The sequence below is a fragment of the Amyelois transitella genome, chromosome 30, assembly GCF_032362555.1.
Source record: "Amyelois transitella isolate CPQ chromosome 30, ilAmyTran1.1, whole genome shotgun sequence".
In the NCBI taxonomy this organism is placed as follows: Eukaryota; Metazoa; Arthropoda; class Insecta; order Lepidoptera; family Pyralidae; genus Amyelois; species Amyelois transitella.
Window position 1 is genome coordinate 4841561 of NC_083533.1, and position 15004 is coordinate 4856564.

At 39.8% G+C, this 15004-nt stretch overlaps 1 protein-coding gene across 1 annotated transcript in view; it reads right to left on the reverse strand.

The window, feature by feature from the left end:
- LOC106138897 (multidrug resistance protein homolog 49) overlaps nt 1-15004 on the reverse strand; it is a 43825-nt gene that overhangs the window by 9164 nt on the left and 19657 nt on the right. The window contains exons 2-12 of the mRNA XM_013340188.2: nt 6960-7153; nt 6149-6293; nt 5709-5809; nt 5013-5184; nt 3930-4054; nt 3375-3570; nt 2774-2998; nt 2218-2404; nt 1629-1771; nt 909-1058; nt 386-444 (exon numbers count right to left, since the gene is read on the reverse strand). Of these exons, the coding sequence (XP_013195642.2) occupies nt 386-444; nt 909-1058; nt 1629-1771; nt 2218-2404; nt 2774-2998; nt 3375-3570; nt 3930-4054; nt 5013-5184; nt 5709-5809; nt 6149-6293; nt 6960-7153 (1697 nt within the window). The remainder of the gene's footprint in view (nt 1-385; nt 445-908; nt 1059-1628; nt 1772-2217; nt 2405-2773; nt 2999-3374; nt 3571-3929; nt 4055-5012; nt 5185-5708; nt 5810-6148; nt 6294-6959; nt 7154-15004) is intronic.

Here is a 15004-nt window from a genome sequence, read left to right on the forward strand (position 1 = left end):
TGGACAAAGTTATTTTTAATAATAACCTAATTAATCGTAACAAATTTTAATGATGTTATAAGATTTTATTTTTCACATTAAACTCATCTTTAGTTGAATTTAATATTTCCTTAAATACTAATTGGTTATACGTGATTACATATCTTAACCCATAAAATATATAGCATGGCGGATGATCAAAGGCATACCTATATCCAATAATAAACAGTTGCCGCCATTTGTTTGGTAATATAATACTTCAATTTAATACTATTTGTTAATAATCTATACATAAGGTAAATGCATCTAAAGGTCAATACACACTACACTAGGAAGTGTCTAAGATATCCCATGGCCTATTCCTTTAGCCTGTATCGTCAATGCGTGGCTAGCAGTGAGAGGGTACCTGTGGGAGACGACGAGCGTGGTCCGCCCCGCGCTGGCTGCGTCCAGCGCGGCTTGCACCTGGCGGGAAAACGTACATTTTACCATTTATGTAATGAAAAATGAAAGTTTGTTAATAATAAGTACTAGTGGTACTACCACAGGAAACTTCTTATTCAGATTTGAAAGAAGTACTCTCAATTTCAATAATAATATGTCACTTAGCGAAAGAGATTAACTAAATTCATCATAACAAAGTATTCTCTCGTCCACATTTCTATACATATTCTAAGTTTGGAGAATTGTGAAGTTGACGTTATTACAGAAAAAGCTGCAGTGCAGTTTGTTACCGCTTCCTCTTCACTGACGTTTTGGAAGCGGCAGTACTTGAAAAGACTGGTAGGCCAAGTTCAGCTGTTTGGCTTAATTGAGATTCAAATAGTGACGGGTTGCTAGCCTATCAAAAATGTTGGATTAGATTTTGACTTTATGCGCGAAGTTTGCAGGAAAAGCTATAATAAAGAAAAAACAGAGTTTGTGCAGACCTGTCTCTCGGCCGTGGGGTCGAGCGCGGAGGTGGGCTCGTCCAGCAGCAGCAGCGCGGGCCGCCGCAGCAGCGCGCGCGCCAGCGCCACGCGCTGCTTCTGCCCGCCCGACAGGGACGCGCCGCGCTCGCCCAGCACCGTGTCGTAGCCCTGCGCCCGACAATATATATCATGATACAGTTACTGTTATTATCAGCCCGGGACAAATCCCGGCCAGGGAGTGATGACAAACGAACTTTCTCTGATTAGCATGGGTTTTGGATGTTTGTCTATATGGGTATTAATAGTAAAATATAGTACCGTTAAGTTAGTATCCCGTAACATAAGTTTCGAACTTACTTCGAGGCTAACACAATTTAATAATTTAATTTGCCTGCGGTTTTATGTGAAATGATTTTCGTTAATTCTCTGTGACAGTCGAAGATTTTCTATAGATTCTGATTGCTATTTTACAAAATTTGACTGACAGAAAATAATGGACTTATGATTTTATTCAAAAACATTTTATTCCTTCTTCTTTTATTTAGCGGAAACTTTAATTTACTGGTTCATTTCAAGGCCATGCTAACATGCTATAACCTCCAGTCTATCGTGAACTTAAAAGAAGATAAATGGCGACAGTATGTCTATTAACAGACAACATTTTGTTGTATGCTTCTAACAACAGTCATGTTCAAGCATGTTGCTCTGAGAATTATCAATATTGTGATGCTAACTTACATTAACCAGCTTCGTGATGAAGTCATGCGCGTGCGCAGTCTTAGCAGCCAGGATCAGCTGCTCCTCGGGCACGTCGCCCACGCCCAGGGTGATGTTGTCTCTGATCGTGCCGCTGAAAAGTACTGGTTCTTGACCGACCACGCCTGGAAATAGTGACCATATCATCCGATTATAATTTCCAGATTAGATCGGGGCCGGCTCTTGTCTCGCGCAAAGGGTAGCGGTCGCCATCCAGCGCGGGAATGCAGCCGGAGTTCTTGGTATCATGCCACAAGAGCACCACATTTTAGGATTACTATTATATTTGATAGTGCCTATTCACTCTTGCCTTGAAAATCCTCAAGTTGTATGTATCGGGAAAGAGAGATGCGGCGAGGGAATTCCAAATCATAGAACTACATAAACCCGTACTATATTAATTTAGTTCGACCCCACATAATTTTTTTTGTATGACCCAATGTTTGTCTGGTAGATAATAGATACTTCCAGCATTTAGTCCGCAAAATGTGCTATACATATCTATTTTGTACAATAAAGTTTTTAAAAATAAATACCTAAATAAAATAAATACTTCATAGTAAATACTTACCAATGCTGTGTCTAAAATGGTGTAAATGCAGCTGGTCGAGCGGGTGGCCGTCGACGGAGATGCGCCCGCTGCGCGGCTCGTACAGCCGCTGCAGCAGCTGCAGCGCGGTGGACTTCCCGCAGCCGGAGCCGCCCACCAGCGCCACGGTCTCGCCCGCGGCCACGCGCAGCGACAGCCCGCGCAGCACCTGGATTATAGTCGTGGTCTGAGGCGGCTCTCGGCACCCAACGCTTACAACGAAGTGCTTAGAGCTAAATGTCTTATAACTTTTGACGAGTTAAGGTCGCATTAGGTAAAATTATAGAATTTTATGCGTTTGTACAATGCATATGTACTCAAATATTCAATGCATGTTTCACTTAGCTTTCTTGCTAATTGGAAAATGTCAAATCGGGACTAAAAATAATAAAATTTTTATTAAGCAGGATTACGACCACCTTATCTAAACCTGACCCGGATCTTTTGAGCCCAGAGGTAATCCAATTAAGGTAATAATATTTTTGAAACTATCACACACTTCCCAACTTTTTCAGAATCACACGATTAATGCGCTCACCTTAACATCAGGCCTGGACGGGTAATTAAAGTACACGTTCTCAAACTCAATGTCCCCTCGGAAGCTCTCCGGCTTGATGCCCTCGTCCGTCAGCGCGTCGATGCCGGAGCGCCGCTCCAGCAGCTGGAACAGCGAGCGGGCGGCGCCGCGCGCTGCCGAGAAGATCTCCAGGTGCGGGTGGCACATGGCGATGTTCTGCGCCGCCATGAATGTGCAGAACAGGATCTGGAAACAGAATCGATGTTATACAGAACTTATCTATTATAGGTGCGGTGGTAACGGAGGTAGAGGCGTGTTTTGCATTAATACTAAGCTACCTGGAACGAGAATCATATAAATCTTCAGCTTTTTCCAAGTGGTTACGCTGAAACAAATGGTCGCAGGAAACTGAGATTTTGAATGTTGTTGTGGGTGTCGGTATTTTGGAATACTTAAATGGGCTCTACGTATGTCGCTGACAGTGCTGCAGGCAAATACGAGTCTAATAAAAACGATTTAAAGAATTTCTATGCATAGGTTAACTTATACCTTTAATAGCTGAAGGTTTAATAAGTAATGAACAAATACGAGAGACGTATGAATGAAGAGAAGTGGTTCTGACCGTCAGCATGATCCCCGGGTGGTACTGCTGCTGCTCGGGCGGCAGCTCCATGTCGCGCACGCAGAGCGCGGCGCCGTACGCGAACACGATCGCGTTGAGCGCGTACGTGAGCAGCCAGCCCAGCCCCGCGCCCAGCGCCGCCCACGCGCCCCGCCGCCGCGCGGCCAAAGCGGCGCCGCGCAGCGCTTCCGAGTACCTGTGAAATACATACATACGAAGATTCAGATAAATAAAATAAAGATTTTATAATAAATACTTGTAAAGAGATACATCCACAACCCTACACAATCAGAGAATGTTCGTAACTCATAAGCGAAGGATATATAGAAAGGATCATTAGTTAGCCGTAAGCCGTAGTTTTCAAATCATGTGTTCTCTTTTCATTGTGAATCATAGGGTTGGGTTACTTTTCTCAGAGAAGACCATTTGCAAAAATGATTAACTACTTTCACTCTCTCATCTTAAAGAGTATTTCCAGTTGCACCCTCTGCCATTAACTTCAGGACTGATAAACTGCGTCGCAGTCGTACAAGTGATGCGCCAGATGGCACTGACCGTTGGACCTCCAGCTCCTCGCCGGCGTACGCGCGCACGGTCCTGATGGCGGACAGCGCCTCCTCCACGACGCGGCCCGCCGCGCCGTACGCCACCACCTCGTCAGAGGAACAGCGCGTCTGGTACTGATGACAAATGGTTAAATTCAAATTAATTTTTTTTATTCATTATTTCATTATTACTTAATAACAGCCTATCTTTTGGTTTCAAAATATTGGTTGACGTCAAATAAATTACTTATAACTAAGTTTACTCCCGCTTCCAAAGAACCAGTGCAGAAGAAGCGGTAACAAACTGCACTGCAGCATTTTCTACAATAGCGTCAATATCACAATTATCCAAACTTAGAATAGAAATATGGACGAGAGAAGAAGTTGTTGTGATTAATTGATTTATCAGTAATTTAAATAAAACTAAAGTAAATAATCAATTAAGTTATGATGAATTATGTATTCCAGTTAATAATAAATTTCGAGATTTATTTTGACATTTAAAAAATGTTTCAAAATTAGGGAACCTTTGATGATGAAAAAATTGGATATTGATGTAAAACATTGATAGATAGTGACAAGATGTCATCGAGATAAATATTATAAAAACGTAACTGTTTGTACATAATCTATCTGCTATTTGATTACTATTGTCTTCTATGATACAAATAAAATAATAATTCCAGTTAATTTAAATAATTTAAGAGATAACTCTTCGAGATTAATTTCTGGAGAATAATCATTAATTATTGTTCTATGTAAAAATGATAATAGTCTCGTAAAAAATCTAGGTATGTTAAGTACATTGCATTTGTAAATTGTGATGACGATATGATACCGTCTGCATTGTGATGTGCAGACGGTATCATATCGTAGTTGTATTTAAGAAACTTAATCAGGCTTAAGAATAGGACCACTCCATCTTCTTCCCATGGATGTCATAAAAGGCGACTAAGGGATAGGCTTTAAACCTTGGATCCTCGTAAGAGCTAAAAACGTGATTATGTATATGTAATCAGAAAACATTACAATGTAAAACTTAATTTAAAAAAAAAAAAGACTCTTTAATCTGAATAGAAAAAGACCTGTTTACCTTGGAAACAGTCCCAGCCACCAAAATAGCGACGGGCACCACCGACATGCCGGCGAGCGTGAGCTGCCAGCCGTACGACAGCGAGAGCGCGCCGCCGAGCACCACGGAGCCCGCGAGGTACGCCGTCATCGCCACGTGCTCGCCCACGCCCGCCCGCAGCTTGTCTGTGTCCCTGAAATTCAATACATAAATATATACGGGACAGATTTCACAGATCGAGTTAGCCTCGAGTTAAGTTGGAGACTTATGTTACGAGATACTTACAAATACTCATATAGACAAACATCAAATACCCAGTCTAATCAGAGAAAGTTCGTTTCTCGTTATGCCCTGGCCGGGATTCGAACACGGGTATACGATTGTTGGAGAAAACATAAGATTTTTACTTTTTTATATCAAGGGAAAGGCTAATAAACTTTCAAAGCCAATAAAAATTTCTTCTTAATGAAATCAGCTAACAACTTGTCAATATTTGAATCTCAATTCCGTCATTAAGCCATACAGCTAAACATATGCTTTCAGTCTTTTCAAGAGTTTAAGCTTTGTCTACACCGTAAGGCATATACACGTGATTATATGAATGAATGAGATAGGTACTTAATTTTTATTGTATTTGCTTTTAATTTACACACAAGTTGTTCGAGGAGTTTTATAGCACGTTTACAGTTAAAATAAGTTTCAATAAATGTAACTCACTCTGTGAGTGTGGAGGCGAAGTTCATGGTGGTGTTGGTGTCGAAAAACGCGATCTCTTGGCTGATGACGGAGCGCAGCAGCCGCCACCGGAGACGGGTTATCTGGAAGAATTGACCAAAGTTGATATCTTCTGTTACATACATACATATATACAATCTCGCCTACATCCCTTGCGGGGTAGATGGAGCCAACAGTTTTGAAAATATATACCATTTCGATGGATGTCGTAAAAAGTGGCTAAGGGAAAAGCTAATAAACTTGTCACTATTTGAATCTCAATTCTTCCAACTGGAACTAATGAAAACATGTTTCCATCATAGCAACTTCCAAATCTCATATTTTAGCATTCAGCTAGTCAGATCAGTCACTTCTCGAACTGCAATAAAATGTAACATTTAAATTCATCAAAGTAATAATTGTTAGTTTAAATCAACGCTCACCATTCTCCCCGCAGCCCAGTTGGCCAGCGCGACGGCCGCCGCGGACGTGGCGAACTGCACGAGCATGATGACGACGCTGGCCGCGCCGAACGCGACGGAGTCGTCCACCAGCGCGTCCATGTGGCTCGAACGATTGCCTGCTGGACTGGTGACGAACACATTTCTTATTTTACTAGAGTACTACTACTAAAGACTCTTACTTCTGCATATATTACACGATTTCATCAAGGGGTACACAGAGCCAATAATCCCGAAAGCTGAACATTAGGAGACTAGATAAGTAATGTAACCCCTACAAAGGTTTGGGAGGTCACCATTTCAAGTCAAGTTTCAAAATTTACAAACATTTATTTATTTATTTATTGACAATAACCAACCCTATCATTACAGTGTTACCCAATGCGATAGAGTAGCTAATTAAATTACAATTATATTAAGCAAAATATTTGTGTACTTATGAGGATAATTCATATAACATAGCTCTTGTGAACTCAGTCAAAGTACAGTTACAGTCAGTCAAACATACAGTTACGTAGACAGTGCCAACAGTCTTGAAAAGACCGAAAGGCCACGTTCAGCTGTATGGATTTATGATGGAATTGAAATTTAAATAGTGACAGGTTGCTAGCACATCGCCTACAACAGGAATCCCAAGTTTATAAGCCTATCCATTAGTCGCTTTTGTCGATCCATGTCGGTATCCATGGGAAAGATATGGAGTCGTTCTATTCTAAAGTGACGGAAACCACAAGGCAATCAAAACTTAAAAGTAAATTACAAGATATAAAGAAAAGAACATGAATCCACTTACAGCAGTCCCCCTCCCCCAAACAGCTTCAATATATGCGCGTGCGGCGTCGTGGGCGCGGCCTTGTGTCTCTGCACGAAGAGCGACGTGATCTCGCCGTAGATGACGACCGCGCAGATCAGGCCGAAGGAGGAGCACCAGGACAGCAGCACGCCGAGCAGCGTCGCCGCGCGCTCGCCCACCGTCGCGTAGCGCCACTGGAAATATTGATACAGCTTTAAAAAGTGGTCTAAAGCGGTCGTAGATTTCATGCCATTCGGGGGTGAATCCTTTATATTTATAGTATAGATTGTATCCATTGATATGATAAAAGAAGTAATCAAACTATGGTATGGCATCTATCGCTACGCCATAATAGTTGGTGCACGAGGTCCTTTTTTTACTGTAGGTACCCCTAGAAAGAACCTACGTGCAAAATTAGAATGTCTAGACCCAGTGGTTTGGGCTGCGCGTTGATATCTCACATGACTGTGACCTCCCAAATTCAAATCCAGAATGATTAATGGTCACTGGAACGTTATGTTTGAACTACATGGCTTTTCTTTTTTATGGCAACCTTACTTCACATGAGTAATTTTTGTCAGTGTCTAGTTTTTGTTCGTTTACGTTATAGATGACTCCACGTATTTCGGTCGAGTGATAGCTGTAAGCTGTAAGATTTCACAATTCAGTCATCATCTAAAGACTTGTGCGTAAAAAAAGGAACCGATTTAAGAAGGAAGATCCAGCGTCGCCTTCTGAACTCTTATTTCTCAACCGTGGCTTGTTTCCAAACATTTCCGGATCACGTCAATGAATAATTATGAAAATTAACTGATAAATGAATAATAAGTCTCTTTTTAGCAGCACGCAATTATGTTCATAGAGCTATCATTATATTTTTGTTCGCATTGTAAAGAGTTCGCCTGCCAACGTTTTAATATTAGTACTTCCTACAACGTAATTTTGCTTTCATTATACATTGGACTGCCATGAATTTTCGTCAAAGGATACATAGGTATAAACCTAGTGGCACATATTGGAGATAACGTTAAGCGACTTTATGCAAGCTCGTCGATTTCATTTTCTCAGGAGTCAATCTTTCTCTATTTTTTTTAAGTATTAATTTTAAGTACAATCGTTGCGTCAACGATAAAAAAGCCAAGTAATCTTTTGCTTTTTTAGTACCTAAGTTGATTTGCAACAATTTCTAACAAGTTTTGCACTTAACCAGCACGAATAATGCAAATTTAGAGCTTGTGTACACGACGCGTTTGAAGCGCGATATTTTTTTTGTAATGCTTTGTTTGTTTGTGTACGGCCTTCCTTTAGTCTTTTCGAGACTTAACGCTCTGTCTATCTAGTAGGAGTAAAGAGGACTGATTGCGTGTATGTATAGCTTGTTCAAGGAAAGACTCTCCAGCCGATGACTTTTTTGATATAAAATTTGTCAGTTGTGTTATAGTGTATGTTTATCCAAAACAAAAGTAAGTGTTTATAACTTCCAGGGTTGTTAAAGACTTGCAGACGGCGTATCCTTCCTCCTGTTTAACCGAAAAAAAGTGAGAAGATTGGGCATAGGTACTTGTAATGATACTTAAACAAATTTCTTGAATCGAGTCTAGCGTCCGTTAAAAGCCGTTTAAATAAACGCTATGTATAAACTTCTTTACAGTGTGAAGTTAAACTATTTTCCCGCCACCTCCGCCTTCAATCAGTGTGAAGCTGTCAGTTTTTACAAGCGGTGACAGCCAGGAGCGCCGCCGTCACACGCGGCCTCCGCACGCGATCTCGTCGGGGATCCATTGAGATCATGAATTACACCATTAATGAATTAAGGTGAACTTTCTATGTCATCGCGGGTAATGGCAAATTCGACACTTAAATAAAATAGTTGTCTTGTTATTGGCTGATAGCGTCGCGTGATAGCTGTTGTGACTTGTGGCGTAGAGATGGCGCCACAGAGCTATCCCTGAGATGTATGCATAGCTAGTGCTGTAGAGGGTGGTGTAGCGCTGCAGTCTTGAACTCCTACAATCCTTGTAAGAACAAACTTCTAGAAACCTATGAGGTGTCAACGTCAAGGCTATCAGCTGACTTCAGCAATCTGCAATGTAATGTTGCCGTGAGAACTATTGTTTGTCTCGTAATCTGTTCCCATAAACTGGTATTGTTCATATCGAACCTTGCTGCAGGTCAGACGTCGGTGGCATTGCTGGCTTATCAAACATGATGGTAAGGTTGCAGGGAGGATGCACTTAGCTCGTAAGCTGTCAAGTTATCAAGGTTTATGCCAGCAGTGGTCTTCATAAGACTTCTCTCCCTGGCGGTAATCCTGGATACATACTCGGCCCTCTGGAGAGGAACCTGGGGTGCACCTATTGATCATGATCGTAAATTAAGTCAGGTGTTTACATGAAGCGACTCCCGTTTGACCTCTGCAACCTTTGCAAAGGAACCTAACCCATTTAAGATCATAGAACCTGCACTAGACAAATATGCCTATTCTCTTAGTCGCCTTTTACGACATCCATGGAAAACAGATAAAGTGGTACTATTATAAAGTCCGGGAAAGCTCCCGGCTCGGTGTACCATTACACAAACATGATGTCACGACTGCACTCCACGCCTCACGTCATGTGGCCAGTTGTATCCTCGGGCGAGAACCAGATGTCCGCATTGATCACGATCCAGAACTGAATAAATCGGGATTCCTCGAAGGCGTGGGCCTCAGGCGTGGTGCCCTGCCTAATCACTTTTAAAAGAAAAAAGAACTATAAAAAAACCTATTCGAGCGCGTTGATATCTTTTCCTCTGACGCAAAATGATAAAAATTGCAAATTTGTAATCAACTGAGAGCACAGTGCACAGCAGACCGACCCGACACTGACCGCGTTCGTTCGTGTGCTCTGTGGCGTTTGAATTTATAATATTGTCATAATTCAGTGTCTCTGTTACATTTTAAACAAGGAAAATTACAGATATTTATAATTTCAATCTGAAAATTACCTTAATAATAGGTACTTTACTATTTAGTAGAAGTTCTCGACTTAGACAATTCATTTTGTACTGAGTGAAAGTTCTTATTCACTTATTCGCCTCTAAGTCATCCACAGGAAAAAGAAGAAATGATACTCATAAAAATGCCGGGAACCACACGGCATGTAATTGAGGTATCTTATATCCCGAAAACTAGTAACATAACAGATTGTGACAAGTGGAATGATGTAGTCTCTGCCTACCCTTTCGGAAAAGAGGCATGATTTTATGTACGTATATATGTATGAAATGACTTACTAGTCATATAATATAACCAAGCTGCTCACACCATGCTTTTTTACCATAAGTCACATCTCGAAACCATTTGGCTCTGTCTACCCCGTAAGCGATAAAGATATAATAATGAGAAGTCGAGCGTAAAGTAAATGCTAGTGGACAAATAAATTAATTTTCATTGTTTGAATCTCAATTCAATTGTACAGACATACAGCTGCTTTTAGTACTTTCGAAACAAGGCTCTGTCTACTCTGCAAGGGATGTAGACGTGACTGTATTTATGTATGGAAAAATACATTGATTTTCCTTAAACATTAAAGTAGGAGAACAAACCTCGTGCAAGTGTAATTCCCCGCGCGGCGGCGCCCGCACAAGTGCAATGCATTACAGGGCGTTGACCAAGCTGCATCGGGTTACATAGTACATGCATACATATACTCACGTCTATATCCCTTGCGGGGTAGACAGAGCCACGCTCAGCTGTTTGGCCTAATGATAGAATTGAGATTCATATAGTGACATGTTGCTAATCCGTTTGGAAAAAGAACAATCTTTGCGAGACAGTTGGCTTTATCTGCGCCGCCGTTGGGAAAAAGACGTCATTATATGTATGTAAGTCAATTATTTTTGTACAAAATAAATGTCATCAAGGTATAGATTATTTTCATTCACCATCACAAGACATGAATGACTCGTGCATCACCTTGACCGGCTTTTACGACGCGCGCGCATTCCGCTTCTGTTTTCTCCGACACCGACCGACATGGAAGATTTTTCAGAGAAAAACTAATGATTTTAATCGTTGTCATTGATAGTAACAAGAAACGACAACGCCTTGCGCGGACTCGGCCCAGCAAACTTCGCTTTACTAATTCTATTTGCATTCTTTATTCATAGCCAGCTCTCCGCGGCGGTTTTGTACGGGTAGCGGTTATGATAAATTTCATACTAAATTTTCCCCCCACTGTAGTATTTAAGAGGTTGATTTTTTAAAACAAAGGTATGTCAGAACGCGGTTTTTCACTATAAATAAGACTTCGCCATTTTTAAACTGTATAAAAAACTAAAAGTGCTGTGTGATTCCCGGCACCAATAAATAAAAGAATGTTTCCATGGATGTCGTAAAAGGCGACTAAGGGATAGGCTTATTAACTTCGGATTCTTCTTTTAGGCGATGGGCTAGTAACCTGTCTCTATTTGAATCTCAATTCTATCATAAAGCCAAAAAGCTAAACGTGACCTATCAGGTTTTTCAAGATTGTTAGCTCTGTCTACCCTTCAAGGGATATAGTCGTGGTTATATGTATGTATCTATGTATGAACACTTTAATTGGTTTTGTATTTCAATTTGAATATTCCGCCGTATCTAGTGAGCCTTTATCGTAATTGTTATATAATGCTTTATTAATAGTATTCGCTGGTGTTAGTTGACCTCATGATAAGTGTACAATCAATGTATAGCGTGTACCTGCGACGTGCACGTGTATTTCACATTTGAATTTAAATCGTCAAACACGTTACTTTTGACGAAAGTCTAGTCTGTTTATATTATTTAAACAATTGTTTTGACAAATTTATGATGATTTATATACACATGTTTATATTTACCCAATCTCGTTACATCGTGATCGGACGGAACATTAGGTAGTTCGTTACAAAAATACAAAATATGGTCTTATAGTGAATATTACTTTGATTATCATCCTATCCCTTGTTCTATCACTGTCACTATCTGATTCTTATATTTACATATATATGCACACGTCACGTCTATATCCCATGTAGAGTAGGCAGAGCCAACAGACTGAAGGGGCACGTTTAGCTGTATGGCTTCATGATGGAACTGAGATTCAGATATCCTATTATACATTTAATTCCGTATATAAAAACGTGGTCTTTCAATCTTTTCGAGACTAGGTCTACCCTCTAACGAAATTATAATATTAGAATGTAACATACATACATATGGTTACATCTATATCCCTTGAGGGGTCGACAGAGTCAACAGTCTTGAAAATACTAAATGGCCACGTTCAGCTATTTGGCTTAATGATAGAATTGAGATTCAAATAGTGACAGGTTGTTAGCCCATCGCCTAAAAAAGAATCCCAAGTTTGTAAGCCTATCCCTTAGTCGCCTTTTAAGACATCCATGGGAAATAGATGGAGTGGTCCTATTCTTTTTTGTATGGTGCCGGGAACCACACGGCAATATAAGAATGTAAATTTGGCAAAAATGACGCCTTAGTATTTTAAATGTCTGGCAAGAAAGCTTTTGTCTAGCAGTAAAGAAAGGTTAATCATATCGATCGATAGCCAAAAGCAATTTGGCTAAAATTAAAATATTCCGTACAATGGAACGGCGTCCGTAAGGCAATGCGAGTCACCGCGACCTTGAACTTGCGTGAAACGAAACGTGTGCTTGGAGGTCGGTGCACACTGCCTACAGCGGACACCGAATGTTTAAAAGATAATCGTGAGGTTTTTTATCCACAAGTTGAGGTCTTAATTTGCATTGATTTATTACACACATTTTTATTAAATTAGTCGGCTTTGTAGCCGAGCTTTTGAGTGATATTTGACTCTTATTTGTAACATATACCTACGTCGTCAAAGGGTAGTTTTGGAATTGAAAAAAAAAAACATTACAATTACAAACAATGAAGATAGTATTTTTTAAAATTAAGTACTAAATGTTTTTATTTTAATAATTAAATTTTTTTATTTAAATTAGTTTTACTTTTTTTATTAGTTATAATTTTTATTTAAGTAAGTTTTTGTAAAAAAAAATTAAATAAACCATTATTGTGTTTCGATGAAGTGCACATTCACCTTTATTTCGCGTATCGCGTGCTCGGTATTTGATTGCGAGGCTTCCTCAGGAAATTGAGATGACGAGATACAATGCTACCTTGTTTTTTGGTTAAATTTGTTTGTTTTGACGAAATCATACTGTGTTCAATAAACTATTTGGTTGCTTTAATAGTAGAATTCCAGTTAGACATAGTTTTCGCTTAAAGTTAAGGTATAATGGTGTAAAATTTAACAATTTACGTCAAAGTGGAAAATTGGCAGATACTCCCGTCTGAGCGCCGCGCCGCATACTGTTGCCCGAATATGCAGGTTTTCTTGCACTCACCGTAAAAGGTTAGCTACGGTTAGCACTCAAACTTATGTACGAAACTCAGACAAGGTAATGTACCTTGTTACATGTTAGTTAGTACAGACCGCGGTAGGATATGAACCTGTGCCTCCCATTGCATCACGTTTTTAATCGGGCATTACACCACCGATGCTCTAGCGGACGCCCATAGCCTCATACAAAACATAAATAAACTAAAAATAGCAAATAATTATAAAATCGATTTCGGTTTGGTCCCATCAATTAAGGCCAACATTGACAAAGTAAAAACAATACAGATGTCGACACAAAAATAAGATTAATGAAGTTTGTATGTGGTAATTTTTTTAATGGATTTGTTTTTTATGTTTATTTTTTATCGTATACCACAGTCCTCTTTTGCTTATTATTATGAGGTGAAACGGACAGCGATAGTTTTTCGAGCGACAAAAACGGCCTCGCACGAGTCCTGCCGCGGGGACTCATCACTTCATAACGTTTTAACCGTGTTATCAATTTAGACAGTCGGTATTTTTCTACTCTCTCTGTATTTTGTGAGATCAGTCAGACTACAATGGCCAATTTAGAGTTTCCGTTATTTGCCGATTGCGACCAAACATGATTTGAGACAATTTGGCAGGAGATTAGATTTACATTACAATTTATAATAAATGCGGGAAATAAACGCGATCTTACTAACATTATTTACATTTTATTTGTTACACATGCATTATGACTAACTGAATGTTCGCCAGACTAACAATAGGTCATTTAGAAAATGTAGACGGCGTCACTATAATTATGTACATATCACTCTATCACTATCACTACATATTATATTTGCTCTGTCTGTATGTATGCGCTTATCTCTGAAAGTTGTAGACGTATTTTGTCCGTGTTTGAAATGTGGAAAAGAGAGTTTTCTGAAGAAAGTTTATATCTAGAAATGCTACATAGCTTCAAGGAATATCCTGCGCATTGTTGACGAATCAAAAGTTGTAAACTTTTAATATGTGGCGGCACTATTTAGTGCTTTGAATCATGATGTTTCAAATGTAAGTAATAATAAGTCAACAAACATCAGAGTGTTGTAGAGACGACAGAACTATCTGTGGTGTACTCGTAATACTGTGAGTGGTGCCGACAAATTATGACGATTGAATATTACAAATTCATAGGGATGACCGGGTAGTTAGTTAAATGGAGTGGCCACAAACAAGTGGGTCACCTCGTGACCTTCCATGACCTGCTCGTGCTTTACAAACGGCACGTGCATGGAATTCTTGCCATGAAGACACAGCTATCTATTTATATAACAAGCTGCTGACTGATTGACTGACCAGAGACAAGTAAAGAACCTTACACTATATTAATGTGTCCATAAGTCGTCTTTCACGACATCCACCCACTTTTGCACTCAAATCATCGTAGTATAATCGTGATTTCAAACGTTTCGTCGCACAAAAAAGGAATAAGTGCCTTACGCTGACATTGCGCAAACCTGTTCATTATGTTTGATACTACAAAAAATATTCATTGACCGTCTGAGACGACTCAACATCCAGCAACAAGTATGAGCACTACGCGGGTGTTACCATGTTCACACGTAAGTCTGCCCGTTTCCCAAATTGCAGTAGAAAGAATATAATTATATACTTGAAAGAAATTAAACA